The sequence below is a fragment of the Coloeus monedula genome, assembly GCF_965178545.1.
Source record: "Coloeus monedula genome assembly, chromosome: 13".
NCBI lineage: Eukaryota > Metazoa > Chordata > Aves > Passeriformes > Corvidae > Coloeus > Coloeus monedula.
The window spans coordinates 17,183,556-17,206,868 of record NC_138793.1 but is presented as its reverse complement, the minus strand read 5'-3'; the positions used below and the strand labels follow the sequence as shown (position 1 = coordinate 17,206,868).

Below are 23,313 nucleotides of genomic sequence, written 5' to 3'. Positions count from 1 at the left end.
GATGTCAAGCAGAAAGGTTTTATATAAAACTTCATCAAGAGAGAGGTCTGGATAGAGATGGAGCTGTCAGTGAATAAATAATTGGAATATATATAATATAACATATAATAGGAGCAAACAAAGGGTGCAGAGAAAGAAGAAAGCAAAGAGAGCCCAGGGAAAATCTCACAGACAGGAGATTCATCAGAGATGCTCACAGAACAGCCAGAGACTGGACACAACTAGAAAAAGGTGGATTCACAAAACGAGGAAACCTCAGTTTTCTTACCCAAATTATGATGGGCAATGCCAAAAATACCATCATTCTCTTGAGCTGAACCAGAAATTTCTTCTCCAGTTTTACCAGCACTCTCCACCCTTTCCTTAGCAAGGTGGGTAGAAACAGCACATGTGACATTTACACTGTGATATAATGAACCAAGACAAAGTTTGTGAAGCCTTTTAAAACGAACACATTCCTTCAGACCTACCCAGAACAATAACTTTCAGTGATGTCAGAATAATTACAGCCCGTTTCCAAAGTGCCAATACAAGGCACAGTAATTGAAAGCACCATTTAAACAACAATAGTAAGGATATGAAACATGTACCCATAGTTTATAATATCATGATGTGCTCTATACCATTAACTTTTAATTAACTCCAATTTTACCACAATTAAACTCAATTAGAACAGAATGTCTGACACTGCAATTAGCTGTATACAAACACCCCAGTTGGTGTCACATTGAATTAATGTCTCCTGGTGGTGGCCTCTCTTTCCAAGGATAATGGATTTACCACCATCAGACTGTTAATTGGACCTGGCACCTTGTGTGTTGTGTGTATCTGAGACATAACACCAGGTCTTTGCTTCCTGAGCAACTGTGCTTGTCAGAGCTACACAGATTCCAAATGCAGCCAGCCAAATTCTTTACTGCACTGTAAAGAATCATTCCCATATAGAAAAGCTCTTAAAAAAATTGTGCATCCTGTTCTTTAAATCCCAAATTTTACGTTCAGTTTTCTCTAAAATTGCTTGTCAACAATGAAAATTATTAGACAGTTAAAAAATGTCATCACACATGTAGAAAAAGAAATCACATCTATTAGCAAGCGCCGCGTTTAATGGAATAAACTGTTGTTTTTTAGCAGGGTTTAGTTCCAGTTTTCTATTTTTTCTGTCCTTCTACACGTTAGAAGTTCAATCATGGCTCAAGAACAGTCCTGAAATTATTGTGGTTTGGCCTAATCCATCATAGTCCTAATGGGAAACATTGAGACAGCAATTAGTCTTAGTTTAATTTTGGATGCTGATGCAGTTATGCAGCTCCAAAGACAGGGATTAAGACACCACCACCCATCAGTTCATTGCCACCCCACCACTGCTGAGCAATGTGTGTAACACAACATTAGTCATAGAGCAGATCAACATTTATTGCTACTAAGAGCACTACTACCCTACTTGAAGCAGCAAATCTGTGAGATTAAGGGTGACAGCATGAGGAAAGAAAGAAATCTGATCCTAACACCTCTAGGAAAATGGTTATTTAAATCCTCTGGATTCCCTAACAACTGTTAGAAAAAATTTACAACCAAATCTAACTCGACAGGTGAAACTGAAACACCGGCTTCACAAGGAAAAAATGAGCATTTAGCTCCCTGCATATTTAACACTAAAAAATCTGTAGAAAAACAATTACACAAAGTCCTATAAAAATACAAAAAGTTGGGTGATAATCTACCACAGCTTTCAAAGAGCTAAATCTTTTCCCAAGAGATCCTAAGTTCTAATACTGAGTGAAGACAATGGGCAGGAGAGTTACATAAATGCTGAGTTTGTTGTTCGTGGGTTTTTTCTAAAATTATGCATTTCATCCCCAAATTGTATCAAACCTCTGCTTCTTTTCCTGCTGTCCTAACACCTCTATTTCATCCCTCCTCAGAATACAGCAAAGAGCTTGTGCAGTAGCTGGTAAATTCTCTGTGCTACTCACACTTGGCAAGTTTTGTGCTATGAAAAGGAAAACATTCTCATTAATAAGCAGGTTTAATAAGTCTAGTTTAAAATGATGTTTATAAACTTCATACATATGTCCTGGTGTTCTCTGTGAACAGATAAAAGAGAACTGACCTGGTGGAAATGACTTTCCATAATTATATGCTTCTCCAAAGTTTGGGGATTTAGAGCAGAATGCATAATTGGTTCAAATCACACCTTTTACAGTTGCCATAAAATACTGTAATTTATGGTGCTGAATAGCAAAAATTAAACCCAAGTAGCTCATAACAGCACATTTGCTTCTCACTTCACCAAGATGATAAAATCAGCAGGAACAAAGGATCCTCCAGCGGAGCTGCACTTTGAGTCACTGCTGATGCTTTGGGAAAACAGCAGCTACTACACCACTAAATCCACCTCTGTGGGCATTAGAATGTGCTCTGCACGGCCACGGGGTGAGGTGAGCAAAACACGGGCATTTTGCAAGGTCTGCTGAGGTCTAAAAGTTGGGTTCTGTGGCCATTTCCAATCACATGGGACAATCTCACAGACAGAGAAAGTTGGATGATGGAGACAGAATAAATTATGAAAATATGTTCAGAAAGACTTTTTTGTCCCCAGAGGGTGGTCAGGAACTGAACAAGCTCCCCAGGGCATTGGTCATACCACCTAGGCTGCCAGAGCTCAAGGAGTGTTTGGACAATGTGCTCAGGCACAGCAGGGGAATTTTGGGAGTGTCCAGTGCAGGGCCAGGGTTGGACTGGATGATCCTGGTGGGTCCTTTACAGCTCAGGATATTCTGGGGGAAGGGAGGGAGGGAGGGAGGGAGGGAAGGAAGGAAGGAATTCGGAAGGAATTCGGAAGGAATTCGGAAGGAATTCGGAAGGAAGGAATTCGGAAGGAAGGAATTCGGAAGGAAGGAATTCGGAAGGAAGGAAGGAATTCGGAATTCGGAAGGAAGGAAGGAAGGAAGGAAGGAAGGAAGGAAGGAAGGAAGGAAGGAAGGAAGGAAGGAAGGAAGGAAGGAAGGAAGGAATTCGGAAGGAAGGAAGGAAGGAAGGAAGGAAGGAAGGAAGGAAGGAAGGAAGGAAGGAATTCGGAAGGAATTCGGAAGGAAGGAAGGAATTCGGAATTCGGAATTCGGAATTCGGAAGGAAGGAAGGAAGGAAGGAATTCTCCCTGTCATCAGGAAAGCATCTGGCTCAGTCCCAAATGCAAAGGTTCACGCCCAAAATATGTCCTGAGTCTGTTATAGCAAAGTAGATATCAATAATCTGTAAATAATTACTGCAACTTAATATACAATGCCCATATTGTCATTTTAAATACTTTGAGCTGAACCTATTGGAAAAAAAAAATCGTTATATGCTACTGATGGCATTTGTTGGTAATTATTTTCCCTGAATCACATCTTCAGTATTTTCAAAAGTCAATGGAATTTCCTCTTTAAGCTGAAAAACTGAAAAAAAAAAAATTACATCTTTTTTGTTTAGTAATTGCTAATAATCTAAGACATTGATTTATAAACAGAAAAAAAGAAAAGGTTATTGAAAACAGTTTTTATTCATAATACAAACCTGGTGAAAACCCTGTAATCTGATTGCTACACTTTGAGCAAATGACTTGAAGCCCAAGAGATACAATTTTGCCTTTAATTGCAATTTTAATTCAGAATTCAACTAATCAATTCACTAATCCCTCTGACAAGAATTTAGGAGACAACTTGCCTTCCATATATCAGCCTGGGTAGATGAGCCAGGAATTGACATGGGAAATTATTTATACGTTTGCATCTACAAGTTCAAAGCATGTGGCAGAGGCAGTGAGCACAGCATTGATCAAAGCTCCCAGGGAAGAAATGAAATTAAATGCACATCCTCAAACACCTCCATTCCTTTAAAGCATCTCCCTAATAAATACATTGCACATATCAATTGCAAACAGGCTGAAAGGGAGATCAGTATCTTTGGGTAACTCAGTACCTGAAAATTAATAGTGACTGTTAATTTTGCAGTTTGGAACCTGGCAGAATGCAGAGTGTCTTTCAAATTGAGGCAGTGCTGAGATGTTAAAGGGCACAAATGAGTTAAGAGTCTCCCAGTTCTGCAGTGCCATGTCCATGTCCCACAGAGCTGGGGGACAAGGGAGTGACTTGTCTGGAGAACCGGGTCCTTAAAGGCTGTGCTTTAATTTGCTGGGTTTGTGGACAGCACATCCATGATTCCTTCAGGTCATTGTCACTGGATATACAGCACAGATGTGTGCATCCCAGGATTTTAGGGACACTTTAGGCCCAACAAGTAGCAAAATTGCTGGTTTTTCTCCAAGTCTCTATTGGGAGGTCTAGATTTTTGACTGGACAAAGGCTGCAACCTTCTCTGAAGGAAAAGCTCCAGTTTCTGGGAATAAGGCCTTCACACCTGAAAATCCAGGATGATCACATCACACTGGGGAACTAGAATTCATATGAACTGGGAAAGAGAGTAAGGCATTCTGCCACAGCAAATGATCTCTTTAGAGAGGAAAATATAAAATACAATAAAGCTTCATAGAATTTAGGAAACATATGTTATTTTTAGAACAACTTCTTTATCTCTTTTTTATCCTCTCCACTACGCTTCCTTAGCAGCAAGAAAAAAAACTGGAAGTTTTTCGCAGGTTGTTTTAGAGAACAAGAAAAATTGCTAGGTTAAAACTGTCATGATTTTCCTCCCTCTTAGTAATTTCTAAATAGTAAATCATAATCCTGTTATTTAACTCTATTAAATCTTCTAAATCTAACAGAACTGTAGCTGTAGCACGTTGCTTTATTTGTTCCCATCCACAAATAAAATCTGTACCCTGTATATGAACACAGATCACCTGTGTTTTATGGGTACATAATACACTTAAGAAATATACAGAATAACAGAGCATTAATAGATAATAGGTATTTTCAATGCATTACTTTCAGGTATCTGAATTGCCAGTATGTAAAACAAATATGAAGAATAATGTCAAGAGCAGAGGTTGTGAAGAACTCTGCAATGATGAACTGTCTCTGCTTTGAAAATTTAAACTGCAAATGCAGCTGCATGGCAGGGTACAGCATATCACACTTGTTAATGGCAAAACTGGAAGAAATAATTTGTATTTTTCCAGGCTTTCCATGAACAGAACCATTTCAGATGAAGGTTTTCTGGCTCCACAACACCTTCTCCAAAATTTCCCCCTGCTTTCTCACTCAGAAGCCTTCAGTCCTAAAAGAACTGTTTGATGTTCCTCTATGTTTTAGTGTTGGACTTGAGGAGGGTTTGAAGCAGAACATTTCCCAGCCCAGGCTCCTGCTGCCAGCAGATGAACAAGTTGAGTGAAAATGTTTTGAAGATTATAAAAATCAGAGAAAAAATGTCCTTATGGGGTAACCTCAAAGGGTCAGGATGCCAGTGACTGTCCTTGCAACCTTCTAGTCTCACACCTACAGAAGTTTTGCCAGCAGCTACTGTTCTATTCTCTATAGAAAAAGTGCAAAACCCCTCAAAACAAAAAGATCCATCACATGAGTCTTAAACATATGGTGTTTTACATGAACTCATATTAGCAAATTATCTCTTGAAAATTCGTGAACTAAAGTCCTGTCTCTTGTTAATGAGCTGCTAGTAGAGGAAAATAAACCAAGACATTTCAAAAAATGTAGATTAATTTTAGGGAATTTGTCTAATTAAGGAATAATTTGTTATGACCTGAGAAAACCAGGATAAATAAAGCAAGACTTTTATCATTAACATGCTAACAAAATCATGTCAAAGTAAAACTTTCATAATATTCTCTTCATGCAGTGTTTTGCATGAAGAGACTTAAGAGACTTCTACATTTATAACTTTAGTTCCCTCAACCTCTCTCTCTCATTTGCTTTTATGCAGTGAAGGAGATCTAAAGAAAGAAAAATTTGAACATGGAAGAATCACCTGTTTCCAGGAATGTTTCCATCACAAATGAATAACAAAGGAAAAAAGAGGAATTCTCACTGCTCTGCTTGCAGTGTGCGGTGTTGCAAACTTACATTTCTATGAGTTTCATCATAGTGGTTTTTGAGAACTTCCACCTATTGTGTCCTGTCCTATTTTCAGCTCAAATAGAAATTTGCCAAAAAGAATTCCAGAGTTCAGATGTTGTGGATCAAAAAATCCACCCCAGAAGCCAGGTTAAAAGGATACACTCAGGGTTTATGGTATCATACATTTGTGTTTGTGCACTGGCATATATTTGGGACACATTTGTAGGTATTTAATCAAAGTATAGCAAAAAAGCAGCCTGAAAACACACACATGTAACAGGGTGATGCGCAGCTGTATTTTTTTAATGGGCTGGTCTATAACTTAATCTCTTATTGCTTGCTTGGTAAATGTATCAGTCAGAACTATATTAAAAAATCATTTTATTTCTTATAAACACCTGTTCACCTGTGATGCCACAGGAAAATGGATTCTATTTCTGCTCCTGCAGAGTTTGTGAGCTCAGCTCCAGCTGCAGGGCCCAGTGGTGCTGTAGCTGCCCCCAAGGCACACAGCTCCAGTTAATGACCAGCACTGCAGTAACAGATATATTGATTAACAGATATATAACAGCTGATATATTCTGGGCTGTGGGAGGGACAACCCACAAAGGGCTCTAATTTCATTTGCACAGATCAAAATATAAAATGTTACTGTCACCTACTCGCAGGTGGTCATCTGCCTCACTGGGATACAGTGACTCCCTGCAGTGGACTTAAAATATAGCAATCCAAAACTTTGAAGGTCACCTGGCCAGGTGAATCCTGGACTCCAATCTTTTGTCTTTTTTTAAATTTCTTCTTACAGCACACAGTAATTGTTGCATCATTTTGACAGTGGAGACCCCCATGGTCCATAGTGCTGCTTTTCCTCAGTGTCCCTTGCAGACATGTTAAAAATGCATAGCAATGAGCAGGCCGTGTTTGGGGGCCTATGAAACTGTTGCATTCCTAAAGTTTGGTGTAAAAAAGAGCAGATACCAAAAGATTGGATTTTGCAGATTACAGCACATTCAACTGGGCAGTGATATTTAAATTTTATCTCTGGTAGCCCAATTCCCTCTAATGATGTTACAGTAACTCACGGAGTCCACAAGTGAATGCTTGAAGCATCCTTATTTCTTAATTCTATACAAATTCTTTTCTCACATTGTGCAAAAATGTCACATTAATTAAAATTTACCTCTGAATTAATTAAAAACCTGTTCAGTGTTTTTGCCCCAAACACATGCAGATACAGCTTTAAAATTATGGCCCATTATCCTACAATAATTTTACAGAGATCAAGCATTAAACTCACAGTTCTGAAGTGACAGAACTAATTATAATCAGGTGTTCTATGGCACAGCTCACTTTTGAGCAGACCACAATTCCAGGGCTGACAGAACCATGCATTAGAGTTACTTTAAAAAAACAAATGCTAGGAATTTCCAGATAATCATACACTTCTTCACCTAATATCCATAAGCTGATGGAGTAGATATACAGACTGAAAGGTGTTAACATGGGAACAAAGTTCAATTTTCCACTGAAATTTTCTTAGCATCAGATATTTACAAACTGGGCTATTTCACAAAAATTGAAGAAATGGCAGAGTCCTGTGAAGTCAAAGGTTTCCAGAACACAGACTTCTAAAGGGATTTATTTATGGGCACAGCTGATTAGAATGGATAAAGCAGCACAGCTTTTGCAAAGGCAGTGGAAAGGTTCTACACAATAACCAAACAAATTTATGCTCAGACGATGATTGTGTGCTCCCCTCGCAACATTATTTATAAAGAGCAGAAAACACGTCAGTGTCTGAACAAGGAAGTGCAGAGATTGTAAGAAAAGTGGAAGTGAATGACATAAAATATCAAGAAAGACAGGGGGAGTAAAATGTTGTGGAATGAAGCTAAAAGTTCAAGAGAAAAGGATGCAAGAAGGTGGAAAATGAAAGGAAGATGGCAGGAAAGGATAAGACAAGAAATATAGTTTTCTTCAGGTACATAAAGAACAAGAAGTCAGAAAGGAGGCAGCAGCTCCTCTAGCTGCAGACAGGGAATTATTGACAAAAATATAATTAATTCATTGCTTCAGTTCTTTAAAAAAAAGAAAAAGAAAAAATGAAGTTATTACAGACCACACCTGTCTTCTTTAGAAAGAGAAGCTATAGTCATGGACCCACATTTCCAGGTTCAGGACATAGCCATAGAAATCAAGATCTTTCCAGCAATTAGAACATTAAGATCCTGAATTTTGACTAAATATCTAAATAAGACAGAATTCTTTCTGTGTTGTGAGGAACAAGAGATATGGAAGTTTGAGCAGCCAAACCTCAAAAATGTCTATATTACATTCTGAATGTTACTGATGGATGAGAAAAAGCTTATTATTAAATTAACAAGGCCAGACCTTCAAAGCTTTGCCTTGAGCCACAGCACGGGTACTCTATGTTTAAATTCTCACTGCAACATTTCTGCACTCCAAGGGATCAGGACTCCCAGAACTTGTGCACTTTTCCAGAAAAGCAAACCAACAAAAATTTGTACCTAATAAGAGATGGAAAAAGATCCTCTTTGCCATTCATAAAGATGAGATCTTTAGTTTCTCTTTAACCTCTGGTTAGTTGGGTGTCAGGCTGGTTCAAGAAAGTTTTATGAGTAGATGAAAGTCTCCTACCCAAGCTGTTTGAGTCGCACCAACCAGAAAAAGAGATGTTCCCATCTTTCCCCTGAACTCCTAATACTCCTTCCTTTCCTGCAGGAAAACACAAGTTCTGAGGAAAGGGCAAAGTGCCTTCCTGGATATTGTTATTGCAGCCAGAGCAGTGAGGCCTCAGTGAGATATTTTGAGGGTTATTATAACACAAACAGGGAAAAGAAACAAACAAACCCATCATGCTAAACAGCAAAGAAGCAGCATGATGACTTTTAAATGCCTTAAAATGCAATTAATATATAATAACAAAAGTGGTTTCACAGATAATTAACATAATACTACGAAAAATGTTATTAGTCTCCTCATGTTTTACTGAACACATCATTATTCTTTCCGGGAGTGTTCTATTAGAAAATAATTTGAAAAAAACCCAAACTAACAAAACAACAGACAAAAACCATACTAAACTAAACAACCATGCAAACAAATTTTATGTCATTTGTTACTGTCTCAATAAATTCACGTCTTTCCATAGTTCCTACTGCTCTGCATTTCCATTCTCCCGCTTCTCAATAAGAAAATACTCATTTTTCCTGGCGTTTGGAGGGCATGTGTTATTTTTAGGATGGAAATCCAAGCCCACTGCCTTGACAATTATAGGTTACAAACAAAGCTTTGTTGATTTCTCCCTTTTACAAAATATCTCCCTATTCCTGCAACAAATTAGACAACAGTGTTGTGGAACAGCAGGGATGGCAAAGCCATGTGAGCAGTCAGAGCTCAGGATAAAGCAAATGCCCTCCAACAAAACCAGCTGTTGACTTTTGCAGGCTTTCCCAAGAAATAAAATGAGGATGTTACTGCCTTCTGAAAGAAATCACAGTACCCTGCTGATATCTCATAACATTAGAATGTATTGATTTACATACAGTATTTATTGTACAGACTATTGCCAGTAAAAATGAACAAGATATGGTAAATTAGAGAGTTTATATAGAAGATTTTGTGCCCCTGAGACAAAATAGGAGAATATACATAACAACAGCATGAATTTTAGCTTCACTTCCTGTCAGATTTTCTCTTTATCCCAAAAACCAACCTTGGGAAAGAAATATTTCCAATAGCTGGAAATCCCATCTCTATCCCAGCTGTGCAAGCAATTATTTAAATCATAATTTTAAGAAATGTGACTCCACTTCAAATTTATATGCTCAAATATTTGATTTATGCCCACAGTTATGGTGATCACCTTGGCTTTCACCTTGGTAAACAATCAATGCCAGAAAGTTCCCCATGAATTTGGGAGCCTGCCCATATGGATCCCATGGAAGGATCCAGGCCTTTGCTTCTGCTGGGTTTGTTTCTGCCTCCAGGTTTTTTGTTTTGAAGAGCCCTCTCTCAATTGACCTGGTGCCTCAACATGTGAGCACATTAATGAATATATTTGTAAACTTAGCAAAATAAAGAAAAAGCACCATATATCTCATGCACTTCTTAAATATAACACAACACAATCTGCAGAGATGTTTTCCACTGCCAGAATTCTCAGCTGTATTTCAGCTGATCTGACTGCAGCTCATGTACATAAATAATTTTCTATATGATTAATAATCATATTTTATACTTCCACAAGAACTCTTTTTTTTTCTTTTTTTTTTTTTTTTTTTTTTTTTGGCAGTAAAATTTTCTTTTATTTCCCCTTGCTAAAGAGTCGGGATTCCTCCCTGAAACTTTGAACTCTGCCATTACTCTACGATTTTTGATGTAACAGATGCAATTCGAAACCAGCAGTATTTTAACAGGCTGGCTCTGTGTATTAATGATTCTTTAATTAAATCAAGCACATTTTACTGAAATTTACATCTCTACAAGACCAAGCCCTTCTTGCCATGAAAGATTGAGTGCCTTCTCTTTTTTGGGATATTGTAGGAGATGACTGGGGTCTGATGTTCCCTATCAGCTGGTTTCACCTCAAAACAGAGCAGATCAGTTACACTGCAGACAAATCTGCCAGTGCAGATAACAGGATTAAAATACATTTTAGACCAGCCTTTAAGTCAGAAGCAAACTCGTTATTTTCCTTGTGAAAGAGCAGAATGTTTCTGTGTGCTGTCCATAGATCCCCAGCCAGCATCGGCAGAGATTCAGTATCAGGGGATGATAAATCATTCCAAAAAGGATGTGGCTGTGCTAAAACGGACTTACACAGACGACAAATTCCTTCTCCTGCACACGATAAATTACAGACATTCACTTCCAGGGTTTTGCTACAGTAACGCTTCCCTTATCTGCAAAAATGCATGAAAGTACTTACAAATCTTTCCCACAAAACACTCCTCAGCACCTGACCAAGCTAGCTCTCCTCATCACTGTGAAGCATTTCCATTCTTTGCTCCCTATTAAACACAGAAATTGAGCCCATCAGGGCTGCAGCCTCACCCTCCACGTTTCGTCCCATCTACCTCAAGCAAGGCAGTTCACACCAGAGAGCTGTTGATGGGTCTGCAATCTTTACCCTCCTCTCAGCCTACTTGTTAGCCAACATACAGAAACAATTCTTCATAGAACCACACGCTGCCAGTTTGCTTTTCAGTCCTGCTATCATAAGTTTTCTAAATATCTCAGTCTGTCACTACCAGTTGCAAGGCATCCTTTCATGGAAGTGTGATCTGTCATTATAAAAAAAGCTGAGGGCTGATTTCACACCTCTGCTTGTTAAGTATTTTTTAAAGCAAATAAAGCTCTTTACTTAAAAAATAATTAAAACTAACTCTTCATTAGCAGTTCAAATTGCCTAGGTAAATTTGGTCACAGCTATAATTTGCACACAGTTTTATCAAGCTGCTTCATTTCATGCTTGCAGAGGATCACTTTCTGATTATTTCCCTTGCAACATTTGTTGCCTTTCAACGATGGCAACACCCTTTAAAAGCTCGAGTCTCAGTTGGAGCTCCCCAATGGCACTTTGCCACAGATGCTTGAGAGGCTGCAAGAATTCCATGTGGAACGAGCTTTTGCAGCTGGAGGCTTTGTCCTGTACCCAAAGAATGCCAAACCCCAAATCTCATGCATGAACAGTAAAAAAAAAAAAAAAAAATAGAATATTGTTGCCAATTCTTCTGCACCCTCCTAACTTGGAGTAAAGAACAACACATAGTTCTTGTAACTAAGAAACTTTTTGCTATCTTGGTGGTGGCAATCAACCTCTGCCACTCTTCCTGCTTTTTCTTGATTTCTGCCTACAAATAAATTATCCAGGTAAATGTGAGGTTTTGAAAACGAGCCCAGGGGTTTTAAATAACAGATTACCCCATAATCACTGGTTTTCAGGCTTCTATTTTCACCGGCCCTCTGTTTGACCCTTTGTATCCCAATTCTCTAGGATTTTATCAACACTGAGCACAAGTAGCCTTCCAGCTTCACTGGAACCCTCTTGCTCTGTTATCACAGCTCTTTACAGAAGCACTTGATTTTTTTTGCTCAAGGAAAGAACTGAAAAGTCACAAATGTTTCTGCTCTGCTGGAATCAGAAAAGAATATGGGTCTGCAATGGACTCTGAATTGCATAAATTATTGGCAGGTTTTGGATGGTGTGCACCTCACTGATTTGGACTAGAAAATCCATCTTAAATCTCCCCACCAAGCTCCTTCATCTGTTTTTCCACATCTTCACTTTCCAATAGCAAATAAATAAACTCTTTGCCATTGTCTGAAATTTCTGACTTAGTCTGATTTATTCAAATCTGGAGAGAAAACCAAATATACTTGAGAGCATATTAGTACAACAGAACACCTTTTGCTCCCTCTAAATAGGGGCTCTAGGCTACCTCTTATCTCAGCAGCCCAGAAGCAATTCCATAACGTGCCCAGAGCCTGCTTAAGTCCCCTCTTCAGAGCATCATTTCGCAGCTTTGTCAACAAGCTCCAGCAAGCCCCAAAGTAAAACCATTCCATGTAAATCCACTGGTGTACTCTGACCTGCAGAATTCCGATCAGGATGCTCTTTAACAAACCTCCTTAGAAGGAAAAAGGAGTTGCTACACAGTTTTCTAAACCAGCCTGTCTTTGCTGGGCATAACATCATCCCTGAATCCTGCTGCTCTTCACAAGCAGCTTTCACTTAAAACTGAAGATGACTGACATTCCCTGGCCTTTAAGAGCACAGTTTCATAAGAAATATGCCCATAAACCAAGTGGATAAATAAGTTTATTTCAGAGGGTGAAGGTGGAGTCATTAAAACGAGCTGCCTTAGTTCCTCTTGCCAGCTTCAGTTCCTTTGCTAAAAGTCAAACTATAAACTCCTCTGAAAATACAACTTCCACACAAATGGGCTGCACCAAAAGGACTGGCAGGCCCTGATCCCCAGACAAAGGTTTTCACTCTATTTTAAAATATTTTCCAACTTTCATTAGAAATAAAATACTTAAAAACAAACCACAGAAAGAAGGGATTAACTCAAACAATAAACAAAGTTGTCTGTGTAAAATTTAGTACTCTCTAATGTAATCATGTTCTCTTGCTGTGAATCCAGAGAAAAACTCCCACAATTTTTCAATATTCCTCCAGGAGAAAGAGGGCAGCAAAACCCAGATTTTCAAATGTTCAGTGAAAAAAAAAAAACAAAAACAACATTTTTTTAACAGATTACATATTCTTCACTAATTTAAAACTTTCTGAGGTGGTAAAATCTGCAAAGTTCTATGAAATACTCTGATCACCAAAGCTCTGTTTTGTGCCCTATTAACAGTTTTCAATTCTTACTCCTTGCGTGCATATGCAATAAGTGCAGGAAATGAAGCAATACTCAAGGAGAGCCTCCCTGGGTGTAGCTGAAGAATTCAAACAGATTTTATCTTTTCATCCATACCCCACTTCTGACTGCACACTTGATATTCTGATGGCTTGCAAAGAATTTGTATTTTTTCACAATGATCTCTTCTTTGCTTGTTTGCCTTTTGCTTTGAATTTTTTCTTTCAAAACAACAATGCTGGGCAGGGGGAAGCTCGGACAAAACCAGAAAACATTTTTTGAGAGAAATTCAAGGATATTTCAGGTTATTCACCTCTCAGTGTACCAAGGAAATCAAGGAGAAAATTCTGTTGTTTTCCTGACACCATGACATACCTTTATTGGAAAATAATGGGCTGGATTTGAGACAGAGTAATCCAGTGGAGGGTTCTCCTACAGAACATTCCAACCCCATTTTTTGCTGCAGGACGGGTGTGAGCTGCAGAGCAGAGTGCTGGATAACAGCTCAGAAAGCACCACAGCCTCTCAGGCTGTACATTCACATTGCTCTGCATCACCTGCTACACCACATTTCTCGTGTATAACTTACACTGCTTCAAAAAGGCTCCTCCAGGGAAATGGGTTGGTCTTAATTTAAGTGTGTCTTTTGCCAGATCAGATATGAGGGCCATTTGTGGTTTGCTGCATTAAGTTGAAAAGTCTACTATGATTTTCCAGGAGAGAAAATATTCAAAGTTTATACTCAACACATTAAGGTGGAAAGCCACTGATAAAATAAGAAACAGCTGGCAAATGAAGACAAGGAACAGTGTTAAAAAGAGAAACTGCAATGTTTTTCTTGCAAGAAGGACGTCAGCAACTCCCATAAATCCTGTGCGAGTGCTTAACATACATTTCACTGCAGACCCAGATATGAAGTAGATGTTTAAGTGTTGAAAACCAGCATATGGTAAATTTTAGCAGTGCTGTTTGAGCAGTAGGACCAATCATCCAACTGCGAAACTCTCCCAGAGGAGGAGGGAAACAGCACTGGAGGTACAAGTGTTGATTATTACGCTGCAGCACATGAAACTGAGGGATCAGGGATGGCAGCCAGGACTGTCCCCAGAGCCTGTGTCCCACAGGGGCCGGGGCACTGTGCCAGAGGGTGGGAGATGATCCCTGTGCTGGGACACAAGAGGCAACATGCACCGACCAGGGAGCACTTGGAATTCTGCTGTTCTGCTGGATCAACATGGCCAGGGACAAGCTCTGTGAGTGCACATTCCCAGAGCTGTATAGAAAACATGAACTGACAGATCCTCTGTTTATTTTATGCATTTTGGGACAATGTGGGGCAGTTGTTTTGCAGATTTCAGAGATCGTTTGTTGGGTATTCAATGCAGAGAAATATTTTTACTGACAAGGAAAGGAATCTTTAGTAAGGCCTTTGTAGGTGGTGTACATCTCTTATGTAACATTTTCATAGTATCAGAATCTTCTTTATCTCTATTAAAAACACCCATTACTAAAAATGGGGTTCAATAGTAATTTCCATTGACTATTTCACAATAAAATTGCATAATTCTGTAGTACCATAGTGACAACTTCCCCAAAAGATCTTCCTTTGTCCAAACAAAATTTTCTGTTCAGAAATCAAATGCATACACAATGTTCAGACAGCATTTCCACTAAAGATAAATGACAGAAATTCCATGCAGAAAGCAGAGAAGTTTCAATAGTGTGAAAAACAAGCACATTTACCATTTCCAATGGTTCTTCTTGAAATTTTATAGGACAGTAGCTGCAATCGAGTCTTCAATTTAACTGCAGATCTTTCAGGAGCAAGTACACATTTAGAAAATACACACTATCAACAGAGAGGCAGAGATGTTATTGCTCTGAGCACTCACCTCATAATTGGCAATCGCTTCTCGATCAAGGGCTCGGGTCACGGAGACGTCCCCATTCATCTCATTGATTCTAAAAATTCCTTTTGGGTCTTGATCTACTCCCTTTCCAGAGAGCCGAAACTTTACTCCCTCTGTCCCTTCACTTCTGATGACCTGCATGGCAGGAAACAAGCGACAGGCCAAGTTGTAAAATCTTTTAAAGTCATCCTAAAACCACATAAGTCATTTCAGTTTTTTAACTAATGCTGAGCTATGCTCCCTGCCAATAAAATGTAACCATAAAATATGATTGCAATCATTCACAAAACACTGTGCAATTTTGTGTTAAACCCTGGAAAAGCTACTCATGTTCTCAGCCAGTTCCTATCTTATCTTTAGTGTCTTCAATTTCACTACTTAAAGTTTCTGTTATTCTACCACTGAATTCACTCTATGTCTAGAATTTGACATTTCATTTAATGCTATTTCTTCTTTTTAGTTAAATTGATAGAACAGCTACAAACTTACAAACAAAAAAAGACATATTCTATTGATTGCCAAGAAGCACTCTTATTTCACAACAACACTTACCATACCAGAGAGCCATCACACAATATTTTATTAGTCATTGTGAAGTTATTACACACTACTTTCAGGTTGGGTTTTTTCCCCCAATCCTCTTTCTAACTCTTCCTTTCCCAGGATTTTAAATCAATGGAAAAAACTCTGCATGAAAATATTGGAGTATCCTGCCCAGAATACTCCTGAGTCACACAGCTGGAATTAGTCCACTTCCCAAATTTCTATTTATGTGTATGCACACACCCATGTGTATATGACAACTCCTTGTTACTATCACCTTATTTTCCCATGAGAACAAAATCCCTAAAAATCCGATTTCAAGGCAGCCTCACATTAGCAACAGTAACATTCACAAACCTGCAGAGCCACACAATGTTAGTTATAAACTACACACTTTGCAAATTCGTATTTGTACACCAGAATCTGAGGGATTATAAATTAATCTTGCCCTTTAAGGCTGATTATCTTGCCAAGGTTTTCCCACCTCTGCTGTTCCACGTTCTTTTGTTCCTAACAATTTCATATTGCTGATTTCCACAGAAACACTAAGACAAAAATTTATATGCTGGTCTGAATTACAGCTCAGGAAGAGGAAGGGAGAAAGTAGCCTTAGAAATCTGGACCCTCTCCAATTTTGAGATAATAAATATGCAGGGTGTTTAATAATGTCCCTGAGGAAATAAATGTTTGCTGCCCTACTGCTGTGGGTTGAGAAACGCTGGTTTGCAAATTACTGGGCAGTGAGATTTTGACTTAACTCCATAATCATTATTCCTTTATTTTAATTGAGAAGAAATTGCCACGAGTTATGAAATAGGAAATCAGCATTTTCAGAGATAAAGTTTCACTCCACAAACCCTTTGGGGAAGGGAGACATTTCAAAGTAAAAACCAGTTTCACCTCTTTTTCCCCCCTCTCCTTCCAACACTCAGAAACACTAATGGATGAAGTTTTCTTCTTGTGCATTTTTGAGCAAGTCATGCCAAAACACAGAGGCAGGCAACACTGCGGGTGACAAAAGGGCAAAGTCACTTTGTGACTTCTGGTTTGGTGATGAGACTGAAACTTAATAGCTCCTACTGAAAAGTTACCTGTTGTTCAGGTCCTTTTTGAGCAATTTCTGATATTTTTATGTCAATCCTAAAAACACGTGGTTTTTTGTTACCACAAAGCTATGCTTGAGATTTTGCAATGTCATGACCATTGTTCATTTTTCTAAGGAAAAGATGAATTGATACTTTTCTGCCCTGATGTCCAAGACTTATTATGAGGCAAGTGCCCCTTCCCATATAAGAGCAGTGGTTTGAAAGGCCTGAAATCAGCCCCACACCAGCACAAAACTCTAACTCAGAGATGTTTATACTACAGCCATTTCCACCAGAGCCATCAAACATTACCTAACTGTTTATGACAAATTTAAGATATAGTATAAACACAATGTCCCAGTTGTAACAATCCACAATAAGAAGGAAAAACAAATATTGGGCTCTGAAAGGGAATTTGTGGAAAAAAACATCCAGGTATTCATACAGAGATTTTTTTCCACACTAGATAGAAAAACAAGAATGTAATAACAATAATAATAATAATAATAGTAATAATAATAGTAGTAGTAGTAGTAGTAGTAGTAGTAGTAGTAGTAGTAATAATGGTCCCTGCAAAAACAACAAAACAACTGGTGGGAAGGTTTCTTCTCAACATCAAATCTGGCAAAGATCTTAACCTTGAATTTGAGAGTGAGACATCCCAAGGTGGTGCCTGGAAGATTTGTGCTCCTTGGAGCTGACACATCCCATATTTCATCCCCACTCTGGATTCAAACCCTTCTTCAGCATCTAATGTATGGCAGGAGCAGAGTTACCAGAGAGCAGAAGTTTTCTAAATGACTGCATGAGCTCACTCAGCTTTTTGAAGACTTCAGGGAGCCATCACATTCATAGTGCAACCCTTTGCAGGCCTTTCTCTTTTATCTGTTTACCTGTCCGTGCCTCCAGGGATGGCACAGCACCTTCAGCCTGATATTGTGACACAGAGCCCAGCACTGAGCTGCTCGGGGCACCACGGCAGCGTTTGCTCAAGAGCTGCGGGCGGCTCACAAAAAGTCATTTTCAGAAGGTTCCTTAAAACGCTTAATTAGCCACAAGAGGGAGCCGCAAACTCCCAGGAATGTCAGGGAGAACATTAACATCTCCTAATTAAGATGCTTATATAATGGCTGCATAGTTCAAAGAAAGTGCATTTCCCAGTTCGCACGGAGCTCAGTACAATGAAAAGTTTAATAAAAATCAGGCTTAATTTGCCATATGGTTTGGTGCTTCAACAGGAGCAAGGAAGAAAACAGGAGGATTGTCTGACATCTCCTCTGGCAAGGCTGAGATTCTAAGCACTGGCACAAACACAGCACTGCTCACATGAAGATTTCCTAGCTCACGGTGCGTTTGCAGAACAATGCCTTCCCAGTATCTTAGCAGAGATAAAACAAGGCCAGATTATATCTGCTGGAATGTTTACTTTGGGATTTCGTTTTTACTTCTCTAAAGTACATAAATGAAATCCCACAGTCACTGCTACCTGAAGCCCAGACAGACACAGTTATTTCCATAATTTTTTCACAGCTTCAGGAACTTCAGTGCAGGTTCTAATACTGAAAATGTCTGCACCATATGGCAGTGGCTACATGTTGAATATAAAGGCTCTGCATTCTTAGGAAATGGTTGTTAAGGCAGCACAAGACCCTACAACCCACCCACTGGGAATATGGATAAGACAGGAATTCTCTATCCAGCGTCCCAGTTTCTACCTATTTCATTTTCCCTTGTTCTGATGTCACAGTTCAGAGGGGACTTTCTGTGGGCAGATGGCTCAGAATAGACACCAGCTGAGCACCCCACAATAACATGGACTGTGGAAGGCTATTTCCTCACCCAGGACCCAAGGACAGCACTGGATGGAGACTCAGACATTGCTCACTTTCCCATCTCAAGGGTACTTCAGAGAATAATTGGGAATTGAAGTGATCCATTCCCCAGACACAGCACCCCCCACAGTGCAGCAAAAGGCAGAGGCTCTGGGATCCTGCTTGACTGAAAGACACTTCCAAGCAAACAGAGCATCACGTAGCTGACAGGAGCTGCTTTCTGCTGAACCATGGCCAAAACGTATTTCCCCAGTGCTATTTTTCAGCTGACATTATGCATCCCTCGCAGCTAAACTCATTTCAGCAATGTGATCCCCCTGTTGTTACGGGTTTATCGCAAAAGTAAATCAGAGTGTTCTCAAGAGAAGAAGAGAAATAGAAGTACAAAACCCCCACACTGCCCCGAGAGAGAGAATTCACAGTTCTGCAGTGCCAGCAAATCTGTCCTAAACAGCACCATCCTCAGCTACCAGTTTTATTCTTTAAGAAGTGTTTGCCTCAACCACTCCCATAATTTCTTAGTTCTTGATGCCAGGTGAATTACAGATGCATCATAATAGTTTCACTTTTTAATTTGAAAACTAATCCCACCCTCAGACAGAAATATTTGGTTCATTCCCCAGTTCCTTTCATTTCAGAGCTTTACAGTGTCTCTCTTGAGGGGCTTGTTTTGTTTTGTTTTGTTTTGTGGGCTTGTTTGGTTTTGGTGTTTCCTGCTTCCCCCCCCCCCCCCCCCCTCAAGCCTCTTAGGAAGCAAATTTATTCATGGAATATTTAAAGGTGAACTATTTTTTTCCTCTAATCACTGAGCAAAACAAGAGCACAAGAACAAAACAATGTTTTAGGGCCATTGTTTAGATATTGTATAAATAAACAGGCACTTCCTGTCCTGCCACACTGAAAATTACTCTTTACAGACAGAGGATCCATCTGCTCCACACTGACTCAAAACAAATGTAAAATATTCCCATCGTTATTCAAAAGCATTAACCAACAGAAACTGCTTCATTACTGTAAGCTAAATATACAAAACCCGTGTCTAGGAAGGAATTTATATAATTTGCTGAGTTTAATAATTTATTATGCAAAATTTAATATCTCTATCTTCTTTAATGAAATATTAGATAAACTGTCTGAGCAAGGGAGCCAAATTGTGCTCTTTGACGAAGGCAGATGTCAGCCAAGCCTGACAGTGGGTTTCTCTCTGATTTTAACTTTCTCCAGATTCACTCCACGTACAGGTGACAGGCAAGAAAATCCAGGGGATTCATTCCCATAATGGTAACAGGAATAATAAAGCTTCTCTAAGTGACTGTGTCCTTTATTCCTGATAATTAGGGATAAACCCAGCACAGGGTATCTTTCAGGTACCACTTTCTCTTGTTCACATAAAGGGTTATTAGTTTCACTCTATTATCAATCAAAGCAAATCTGGGCAAATGCCCTTTCGGGGTGTTATCCAAAACAAGTTAATGGAGACAAGAATGAACAATATTTGTGAAATTCAAGTTAACAGCAAAACAAAACTTCAGCAATTAAAGTTGTTTATGGAAAGCAAAAACAGGTGATATCAAGGTTCTAAATTTCAAGCCATTTCCAGATCAGTTTTCAGCCTCCAGTCTATTTAAGAGGCAAGGTTTTCAAAGCTGTGTCCATCTCCATGAGCTTTCCTGCAAAGCTGAAACCAGCCAGTCAATCACTCCCTCAAATACTGATATCTGTGCTTGCAACTGGAAGGGCACTCCAGAATCCATGGGCATGGGATGGAAAGGGAAATGTGGCCAGCAATGGGAATATACAACATAAACCCAACCTCTGTGACAGCCAAGGCAAGGGAACACAACATTGAGGTGAAAAGTTTGCGTTCTGGGGGTAGCAGAGCTGGGAAAAACTACATTTAGTACCCCAGACATCCTTTCTGTATCATTAGCTCCAAGCATTTTGCTTGATGCTATTGACAGTCCAGATAACAATGCACATATACTGATCTCCCAGAGAAAGAAAATGTATGTAGACAACAGACTGGGTTTTACCCAGCAAAGAAAGCCATAATTCAGCTATTTTAAACTTTAAGGACCTATTTTCTATTTCAGATCCTGGGTGAAACACATTACTACAAAATATCTGAATTTTACACTTTAAGATACAGATTTGGCTGAATTATTGCACAATGCTCCTCAAAGAGATTACCTAAAACTTTAAATACAAGGTAATTAATCCTTTAACAAAGTTTATACTCTGTGTTTACTTCTGTGGATTATTTGTTATTTATTCTTATATATTCATACACATTTAAACCTCAGTGGCACTGGGCAAAACTCTTATTACAAGAGTAGCAATTACTTCTTAGTCACATTCTTTTGCACTTGTTCTCTTAAGGCTTTTATGAATTACAGAAAAAAAAGGAACGTGTGTATTATTACAATAGTGCATCTGTAAACTGAAGTGTTTTAATATCTGTATAAAATTTCTGAAATATTCAGTACTGGGTGTACTAATACCTCGAACATGGAAACTTTTATACCAACTTTCAGAGAAGGAAGATGGGAATTAAAAAAATCAGGCATCGAAATTAAATGAATTATGAAAATGAAAAAACATACACTGATATTCTCAAGAGGGTCCTTTTTAGCATTTTAACTCTGAGCTTTATCATGCAAAATGTTTCAGGAAGCGTCAGATTTAGGAACAACGTTGGGAGAATTAAAGCACACAGGTTTAGCATACTTTTGATGCATGTTTGCATGGCTGATTGCAAATTCAGCCATTCAGACAAAACTGTGAATGCTCTGATCAAGCACCACTCTGAGAACTTCATGTACATGAAGGAAATAGAACTTGTGCAGCTCAAAAAGTGGGTGGAACACTGAAGGATCTTTTTGGACTGGTGCTCTACCTCCTGTAAAATGTACTATACCAACTATTATTTTGTTACATCAGTGCAAACACAATGTTTTACTAAGTAGAAACAACTGCAAATCTGAAATTTGACAAGGTTCCTATATTCCACAGGCAAATATTTCACTAAAATAATTCAATGTATGAAAATGACACAATATGTTAAAAACCAGTGAAGCTGTTTCACCTCCAGGGCTCCATTTTCCAGGTCTTTTTAGAATAATCAGAACAAATAGGATATTTGATATTCAACCAAAAAAATATCTTCTCAACCTAATGGCTTTTTATCGTAATTACTCATAAATGTTTACAAAATTCAGATCAACTTTGTAGTGGGATGCACAGGTGTTCAAGTGAAGCAAAATGAATTTATGCATGTGGGAGCCCTGGGCACTGGTGGATCCCTTCAGCCCCAGGTTCATTATCGTAGTTGTACAAAGATGCAAGAATTCCCCCTGAAGAGCTCTTTCCAGCAGTTGCAGGGATTTAAATTTGAGGATTTACCCAATATAAACAGCTAACAGTGAGCATTTGCTCAGAGATCGAAGCAAAGTAATTCAATAAACACATCAAGATGTGCATTAGCTTTTGTAGCAGGTAATTCCTCAGCTTCCTTTTACTCCTAATTTATAAAGAGCAAGAAGATCCATTACAAATAATTTTCCCTTTCCCTGTTCCTAGTCTATGTCACAAATATATCTGCAGACTCAGGATTCTGTACATAACAATATCTCCCTACTGACAGCACAGAATTCACAAACGCCGGTTTTTGTGATCTCAGAGGAGGAGGACTTAGAGGTGTTCTTTGTCACAGGAGGCCTGGCTGTTTCACTGGCTGGTTTGGCCTTTCAGGGGCCATTGAATCACCATATTTTATTTGCTACTTAAGTGGCTGACTTGCAAACCCTGTCACTTGAAGGAATTGGAGCACCACTCTGTGCTGAGTGACAGCCAGACGGTGTAGCTCCAAAGCTGTGGTCTGTTAGGAAAAATCTGACTGTGTTTGACAATATTAAAAGAAGAACTCAAAAGATCCCCTTAAAAACAAACAAACCAATCCATTATTTGGATTTACAGATGAGCTTTATTGAAAGCTTTTCACAGATCTAAAAGGGCAGGAATTAAGAGGCAGTGTTGCCACATTTAATGGTTTGGAATTGCAGCAATTCAGGACTCAGGGCAGAATACACAATGTGTAATCACCGCAGGTGGAGCTAAATCGGGAAGAAATGGGGGAAAAGAGGAGAACAGACCCAATTTACAGCACCTCTTCCCAAGTACTTCACAGTGCTATTTATTCTGAATTAGATCAAAGTCTTAATTTATTACTGAGGGCCTCTTGTGCAGCATCCAGACAAGCTCAAGGCTCTGATCTGGCCCTGGGCTGGGAGCACCAGGGCAGCATTTCAGCTGCAATAATCTTCTGATGAGGTCTGGAGAAGTCTGCCCTGGGTTGTCTGGGGAATACAAAAACCTGGCTGCTTCCTCTCCCTGCAGCCACATTCACTGCCCCTGGGACTCAGCTACAAATGTTATCTTTAGATCCATGCACGCAGCAAAGAAAGAAATCAAGATCTGGATTAAGTGGGACCCTCCAGCTGGGCAGAGTAATTGGAATTGCAGAATAAGACACTGAAGTT

At 39.1% G+C, this 23,313-nt stretch overlaps 1 protein-coding gene across 2 annotated transcripts in view; it reads right to left on the bottom strand.

The window, feature by feature from the left end:
- Positions 1 to 23,313, bottom strand: part of CDH13 (cadherin 13) — a gene marked incomplete at its 3' end in the record, with an annotated part of 447,244 nt that overhangs the window by 217,410 nt on the left and 206,521 nt on the right. For both annotated transcript variants that reach the window (XM_082289860.1, XM_082289859.1), the window contains exon 5: positions 15,298 to 15,450. In XM_082289860.1, the coding sequence (XP_082145986.1) occupies positions 15,298 to 15,450 (153 nt within the window). The remainder of the gene's footprint in view (positions 1 to 15,297; positions 15,451 to 23,313) is intronic.